The 7,684-nt window shown below is 37.9% G+C and overlaps 1 protein-coding gene across 2 annotated transcripts; it reads left to right on the forward strand.

The window, feature by feature from the left end:
• Positions 1-3,790: 3,790 nt before the first annotated feature.
• On the forward strand, positions 3,791-7,415 carry LOC149550572 (transcription factor VOZ1-like). 2 transcript variants are annotated; one of them, XM_089793553.1, is made up of 4 exons: positions 3,791-5,190; positions 5,517-5,672; positions 5,773-6,305; positions 6,535-7,415. In XM_089793553.1, exons 1-4 carry the CDS (start codon positions 5,042-5,044, stop codon positions 7,086-7,088), a joined length of 1,392 nt encoding a protein of 463 aa, XP_089649679.1. In that variant the 5' UTR covers positions 3,791-5,041; the 3' UTR covers positions 7,089-7,415. The 2 variants fall into 2 exon arrangements, with proteins under 2 accessions (XP_089649679.1, XP_089649678.1); XM_089793552.1 differs by having other exon boundaries at positions 5,783-6,305.
• The last annotated feature ends 269 nt before the right edge of the window (positions 7,416-7,684 follow it).

A 7,684-nucleotide genomic window follows, 5' to 3' on the forward strand; every position in this document is an offset into this window, starting at 1 on the left:
ATCCATCGAAAGATATATAAAAAGGTTTATATTAATGGTAATGATCATTGAGAATTTGTAATTTTATAGATTAAATTTGAATTTTTTTGTTGCACTAAAGTTATCCCTACAACCCAACTCATTGCCCCAATCCACCTTACCTTGGTCTTACTTGTTGTCAAGTTGGGGCAAGATGAATCTTCTAGGGATGTACTAGCTAGTCAAAATATGAAGCTTTGTATTGCTCGAGGATTAATGCTCCCTTGCAAAATTTGACTACTTGGCTAGTTATTTTTCTCATTTTTTCATGACAATAATGATGCCCGTATAAGTTGTAACCTCATGTTGTGTTCAAGATATTTCTCTTATGGTAATGGGTTGGCTATTTTCTTGCAACTTTGTTCTTGGGAAACTAATTGGTATAATGTTGTTTACACCATTCATAATTTCCTATATTGATCATGACTTTTTTGTTGTGGTTATGGTTTGCAAGCTTATTCTTTTTACCATCTTTGGATTATCCTTTTGGTTTGACCTCTGCTTGCATTTTATTTCAATAATAATTTAAAAAGCATGCATTACACGCACACACATAATGTAAGAACATACACAAAAACTCAAGTATGTAGATTTTGAGGATCATAAGCATCCAAGTTGAACATCTAAATAAAATAATTGTACAACTGCAAATACAACCCATAACGTAGAACAAATAGATTTTATAATCTAACAATGATTATCCAATAAAATTTGAAATATAGATACTTTGCCAAAGCCCTAATATGATCTCTCACGTACAATTTATTAGCTTTTAAAACTACATATATATATATATATATATATATATATATATATATATATATATTCATAAATATTTAGAAATATTGTTTTTGATTTAAAAAAAATCCAAAAACTAGGGGGTTGGCCCTTTACAACAGTGGTGGAACAACCATCAAAAACATGCTAGCAACCAACAAAAAACCAATTGACAACCGACACATAACCAAACACTCCCCCTAATGGTTCATATCAAAAACATCATAAACAGAATAATAGAGTTACTACTATTCCTACTTTTAAAACTAGCAATGTTTAAGTTAACAAACTGCATGTAGGGTGGTCATTGCATCGTACCACCTATAGCCCATGAACAAGTTCAACATAAAAAACAAAACCATCAACAACAGATGGGGAGAGACTCAAAGAGTACCGGAAAAAAAAAAAAAAAAAAACCAGAAAGCCATTAACTAGCCTCCTATTTCTTTCCCTTACCAACCATGAGAACCTTGGCCCAGTCATCAGTGAGGAAGCTATAAAGGAGCTTTGTGTGCTCCTTTCCAAGGTTCTCCTCCTCCGAGTTATTAGCCAACAGTTGAAGAGTGGTAGCCATCGCATGTGTCACTTTGAGAGTGAACTTGGAGAAAAGGTTGAATCCCTCTTCTACTGCCATGCACCTGTCCATCAACTCCTTGTGTTCCTTGCGGGTAACAGGTTCATTCTCCTTGATTTCCAACTTTAGGGTCCTGCTACAATTCTCCAGGGGGTTCTGCTTAACCTGCACATCAGAAATATTAGCATGGCACTTTAGGCTCTCCTAGCCCTCTTTACCGACTGGGGAGGAAATAGTGTCAGGGGAGGCATTAGTGATACTCGGGTGCTCCTGGTTGATAGTAGAAGGCAGGATGATGGTGGCAGAGACATGTGGGGTCAAGGGAGGGGTCCTTAGTAGTGTTGTTTGCCTCAAACTCCCAGGTACCATCAAGGTTATTATCCTATTTCTCGACATCTTTTTATGTCTCCTCTTTCCCCTTATCAATACCATCCCCCAAATTCTTGTCACTCTCCTTAGAGTTGGTATCATCCTCCTCCTCTTCTTGAGAGCGACTGACCATTTGTTTGTACCGACCTTAGGTCTTAGCAATTCTTCGAGACATTCTTCTACCCCCGCAAATTTCTTCATCAGAGTTACCAATTTCAACCTCCACCCTCTTGTCCATTTTAATTCTTTTATTGGACTCTTGCTCAAGGGTCAACATTTTCTTTTTCCTTCCCTTAGCAGGGGTTTGGCTAGGCAAGGGCTGAGGAGTGGGGCCTTGGCTACCACTAGTAAATTCCAAATGCAAGGGGGGCCCAGAGGGGAGGATGTTATCGATGACAATCGCATGAAGAGGGCAGAGGCCCAAGTGAAATTGGAAGGCAAAACATAAGCCTTTGGTGGAGAATGGTGAAATTTGCCCCTTTTTCTTCTTTTTTCTAACATTAATGATAGTGTCCTCTAGGGCATGCAACAAGAAGAAAGGAATACTAATAAATTCCCTATTGCGAAAAATGGTTAAGCAAGGGGGAATGATAAAAGTAATGCACACCGTGCCTACCCTCCAACATCAAATACTTCATTATCATCGAATATACGTCATCCCAGGGCTCTGGAAGTTTGTCTCTCCTAAATCCTCCCCAATACTGATCACGCGCCTCATTCTCTCTAAACAAACTGGACAGGCTCACCTCATCTGCCATCTTCATGATTTTATGCCATTTCCTTCCCTTCATCTCTAAACCCATCACCATAGCAATAGATTCTTCGATCGCTTGAAAAGAAATGCCATTAATGGTCACCTGTCTATCCTTCCAGGTAGCAACAGACTGTTGCAAACAATTTTCATCTTACCTCACTGTGGTCTGCATGTAGGGGACAAACCCTCCTTCCTTAAGCATAATCCAAGTGGCATGCCTCTTTGAGAAGTCCTCCAATTTTGTGAGCTCCAACCTATTTAGGTCCCCACCCATGGCAGCTTTCTCCTCAACCAAATCTCCTTCCACAATCTCAATAATTCTCATTTGCACTCAGAAAATCACCAAGGCGGGCCTAAAAATAGAACAACCAGTGGATAAAAGCTTTCATTTTTTGTTCTTCACGAGCCTGTGAATACAATGTACATGCCAATTAGTGGTATCATTATAGGGAGTGCGAAGATTCTGCAGGTAATACCATAATGATCTAGCCCTGGTATTAAAGATTTAGAAATATTGTTATATAATATATTGTCTCACAACAACACACCCCATACAAACACCCCCTTTATCCACACCATCAATTATGTGTCTTACTATAATACCTAAAACTATTTTCATTATTAAATCATCAATTACTTGTCTTAGTATAATATACCTAAACTATTTTATTATTAAATCATTTACATATGATATTCCCTTTAAACATAAAAACAACTCTCTCTTTTTTTTAGGGTGGGGGCGGGGGTGTAAATTTAACATAGAGTTTTCTAAAAATGTCTTATTAAAAATATAATTGGCCATATATAAATATAAAAGAAAAGAAACTAATGTGAAAATAAATGACTAATTTTGATCTCATTGTCCCTTAACAGATAACCCAAGTTGCAAGTGGCCAGTAACCTTTCTAATTAGAAGGCTCAACCTGAGTTATCCTGAGATATCTTGTTTGCACACTAGTTCCATTCCCTTGGCGGGTAATTGGTCTTCTGCATAATTCTTCTCCTTTGGTTGGATGCTTTCTATCGATTACCCAATGCTAGGAAAGTGGGTCTGACTTCAGCGGGGTCCAGGTGAAGAGAATCGTGAATAAGTCAATCTTTTCTGTCCAGAGCTAGCCTTCAAAACGTTGCCTATGTCTATAATGCCCTTCTCTGATTCTCTTTCTACATAGCACGGAAATACTTGTACAAAAATGACCACGATATACGCAGTACATCTGTACGTAGTTGAACCGCCCTACCTTTCCAGCGCATCCTGCCGTCTTTATTATCCTGATTCCGGGGGCTCTTTGTCTTGCAATTCGATCTGTTCCGGACCAGAAAACACAATTTGCGCTTTCTGAAGGGACTGAATTCATGCTGAAAGAGAAGGCGATCGGAGCCCCGGATGTTCTAAGGAGGGAAGGCGTCAAAAATGAGGCAGGAAGAGTCTAATTTGAGGTACTGAGATTGGTTTTTCCGATTTTAAGGTGTAGAATTTGAATTGGATTCAAAAAATTAATTTTGGTGCACCTGAAAGCTGGAAACTCAATTTTAAAGTTCCTCCATTGAGGTTTAAGGATATTGTTTTTCTGGCTTTGCTATCTTGTGTTTTCAATGGTTTTCTGCTACGGCTAACCGAGAGCAAGTTAGCCGTAGCAAAGTATTGTTGAGGCCGGGAGCGATTGAAGTCAATCGTATTGGATACTTTAATCATGTTGTTGGTGTTATCATGTTAGGGTTTAGCTTGGATATGTGAAGAATTCGTAGAGATTTTCCAGAGTTCTGTTATATGCAGTGAGGATATGCCAATTAAGGTAGGCTATTGAACAGATTGGGTGGATTAGTGGTTGTAGTAAACGCTGTTATCTGCTTTGCCTTGCTTTCAATGATTAGAAAGCTACCCATTGACCAAATTATTGTGTTGGAGTACCAGGAGTGTTCCATTTTTGCGATCATATTTCTGTGTTGAGTAGATAGCGTGCCTCCATCAGTTTACAGTTTTTTGTCACTGAATTGTGTCTTCGCTGAGAGTTAACGAATAGCAGATTTTTTATTGGGTACTAGGATATCTAGGGATTTTCTGTTGATGATTTACTGTGCTTTGAGTGACACAAATGTTCATTGAGAACCTAGGGGGCATTGTATATATTCCAATGAAAGAGCATAAGAAGAACTGGAGTTAAGCATCCAAAGAGATAGCCTATTTGCTCTTCAGTATTTGTAAAGTTTGCTTACATCCTGAACTCAGTTGACACAAAAGAGAGTAGCCTTTGGAGTGTATGCCCTGTGGTATTTGAAGTCTTTGAAAGAATAAGGAACAAATTTTGGTGACTGTGGGCAGCTTAGTTCTATCAGGTGTTCTGAAGATTGTGATGTATGAAAACTAAGAACAAAGTCTTGCAATTGTAGCCAATTGACATCAACGAGGGATTGTGAAGATTTGGTATACGACCTGTTGCTTGAATTATCTTTACTTACAGATTTCAAAGTTATGGGGAAGAGAACAAAGATTGTTTCAAAGTCTGCATCTGATCAGTTGCTCAAAACAAAGGCGAAGAATAGGGTCGATGATTTGCAAGGGATGTTTACTGAACTGCAAAATGCCAGGAAGGATAGCCGAGCCAGTGATGCTGCAGTTTTGGAGGAGCAGGTTCATCAGTTGTTGCGGGAATGGAAGGCTGAGCTACATGAGGACTCACCTTCTACATCTCTGCTGGTCATGTTCTAACCTTTTTCTTTTGTTTGGTCTATTACTAGTTGTTTCACAAACTTTTTGAGTGATAGAAGAGGGAATATATTGTGGAGTAATTGCTTGAAATATATATAATCTTTTTAGTTGAACTGATTAGCTTATTGAGATTAGGCACTTACAGTGAAAGTGTAGTTAATAACTTAGTTGTGATTGAACAATATTGATTCAGATATCAAAATGGGTAAAATAATGTGCACAAATGGTTCTTTATTCCTTTTGTTTGAGATTGATATAAGAAAGTGAACTTGCCTATTAATTCAGAAGCCTAACTGTTTGAGCTTGATATGCAGGCGGTTTCCCAAGAACTGTCTTCCAATATGCGGCGTTTGTTGCAACTTCATGAAGAGGAAGATGATGCAACCAGTGTTCTTGCAGCACCATCCAGTCCTAAGCTTCAGCTCGATGAAACAACTCTTGAGGTTGCTAATCCTACTGGTTTCCAGGAGGTGAGCTCCTTTAATGAAGAAATGGCAAGCATGTACAAAAAACAGACATCACATTTCATGGTAATATTCTGAAATATATTTTGATGGATTTGCATTTTAGCTGTTTGCAGGACTTCATTGTGGAAGACATGAATACACAGGAACAACCCACTGATAACATCAGGAAGCAAAAAAGTATTCTTCCAGAATCATTAACACCAATTGTTGATGAGGGTTTAGATGCTCCAGCGGAGATGGAAAATGATTTACTTGATCTACATGAGATTTTTAGTCATAACCTGTACATCCCTTTTGATCTAGATTTTCTGGAAGAACCTGTACCTGGATATCAAGGTCCACGCCCAGGAGTTTGTCCTCCTCCTGCAGCTTTCCTAGGCCCCAAATGCGCACTTTGGGATTGCCCTAGACCAGCCCAAGGATCAGAATGGTGCCAAGATTATTGCAGTGATTTTCATGGAAATCTGGCCTTGAGTGAAGGTCCTCAAGGCATGTCTCCTGTTTTAAGGCCTGGAGGAATTGAACTCAAGGATGGCCCCCTCTTTGCTGCACTTGGTGCTAAAACTCTGGGAAAAGCTGTTGGAATTCCTGAATGTGAAGGTGCTGCCACAGCAAAATCTCCCTGGAATGCACCAGGTATTTATCTATTTTGCATGTAAGCTATAGCATACACTTGGTGCTTGTGAAATATATAAACATAAAAAATGGCTTTATGAAATCGAAACTTTGTCTTACAACTTATAAATAGAAATTTCATTTCTGTTAAAACTACTAAATAAATTTATACAGATTTTTTTTTTCAACTTTAGATACACATGATTTTATTGTTTTTTCATTGAAATTTATACTCATGTTGATTTTGCAGAGCTCTTCGACTTGTTTGTCCTTCAAGGTGAAGTTATTAGGGAGTGGTTATTTTTTGATAAACCTCGAAGAGCTTTTGAAAGTGGGAATAGAAAGCAGCGATCTTTGCCAGATTATTGTGGTCGTGGTTGGCATGAGTCAAGAAAACAAGTAATGAAGGATTTTGGTGGTCTTAAGAGGTCCTATTACATGGATCCTCAACCATCAAATCAGTTTGAATGGCATCTTTATGAATATGAAATGAATAACTGTGATGCCTGTGCCTTGTATAGGTTAGAGTTGAAGCAGGTTGATTCTAAGAAGAATGCCAAGGGAAAACTCATGGCAGACTCTGTTGTTGACCTGCAACATAAAATAGGTAGGCTATCTGCAGAATTATCTGGTGAGACAAAAGGAAATGTGAAAGGACGAATGAAACTAACCCAGAAGAATAGTAGCAAATATGCTCATACTGCTCCCGATGAGGTTACACCTGTAACTAACAATTTTGTCTATGGGCCAGGTGTACAGTATGGTTACTTTGGAGGAGAGACAGATAGGTATTATAGAACTTAACAATGATCTTAAGCAGATAAGATATGCTACAGTACTTGATAATATTAGTAAAAGCCGTTCAGTCTTATATGATTTTGACTTATTGGTAGATCCAGAACAGGGTCCTGTATATGTTCTTACCATTGTATCAATCCAAAAGCATTTGTTCTAAATGCTATTCGGAGTTGATGAAATTACGGTCAATTGTGAAAAATGTGTAAGAAAGGTTGGTATCTTCTAGTCATTCGAAAGAGTTGAAAACAATTATATTTTATTAACTGATCAAATGATGGTTTATACACATTTTCAGAGTAAATACCATGTTGGCAAGGTATTATTTCTTGGAAACTCTGCTTTTTGAGATTGAACCGTTCAAGAGTTTATTTTTCTTCAAAATCCTGGGAATGTTATTGCTTGTAATATCATGATTGCTATTGCATCCCTTGCATGTTGTATTCTACGTGATAGGCTTTATGTATTAATAAATCTATGTAGATTATATTATTTGTATACAGAAACGTTAATATTTCTTTAATCTTAGTCTTGCTATGTGGAAATGATTGCCCAATTTGCTCCACCATAATACATGGTTAAAGAACCTGCAGAAATTTATTCAC

This window comes from Cupressus sempervirens, chromosome 7, assembly GCF_028749045.1.
Source record: "Cupressus sempervirens isolate cs-2001-9-10 chromosome 7, ASM2874904v1, whole genome shotgun sequence".
Taxonomy (NCBI): Eukaryota; Viridiplantae; Streptophyta; class Pinopsida; order Cupressales; family Cupressaceae; genus Cupressus; species Cupressus sempervirens.

Bases quoted from the DNA above. Each gene is read 5' to 3' on its own strand.
- LOC149550572 (XM_089793552.1), top strand. From the start codon at position 4,966: ATGGGGAAGAGAACAAAGATTGTTTCAAAGTCTGCATCTGATCAGTTG. The intron at 5,191-5,516 runs GTCATGTTCTAA...CTTGATATGCAG, and splicing joins CACCTTCTACATCTCTGCTG to GCGGTTTCCCAAGAACTGTC. The intron at 5,673-5,782 runs GTGAGCTCCTTT...AGCTGTTTGCAG, and splicing joins ATCCTACTGGTTTCCAGGAG to GACTTCATTGTGGAAGACAT.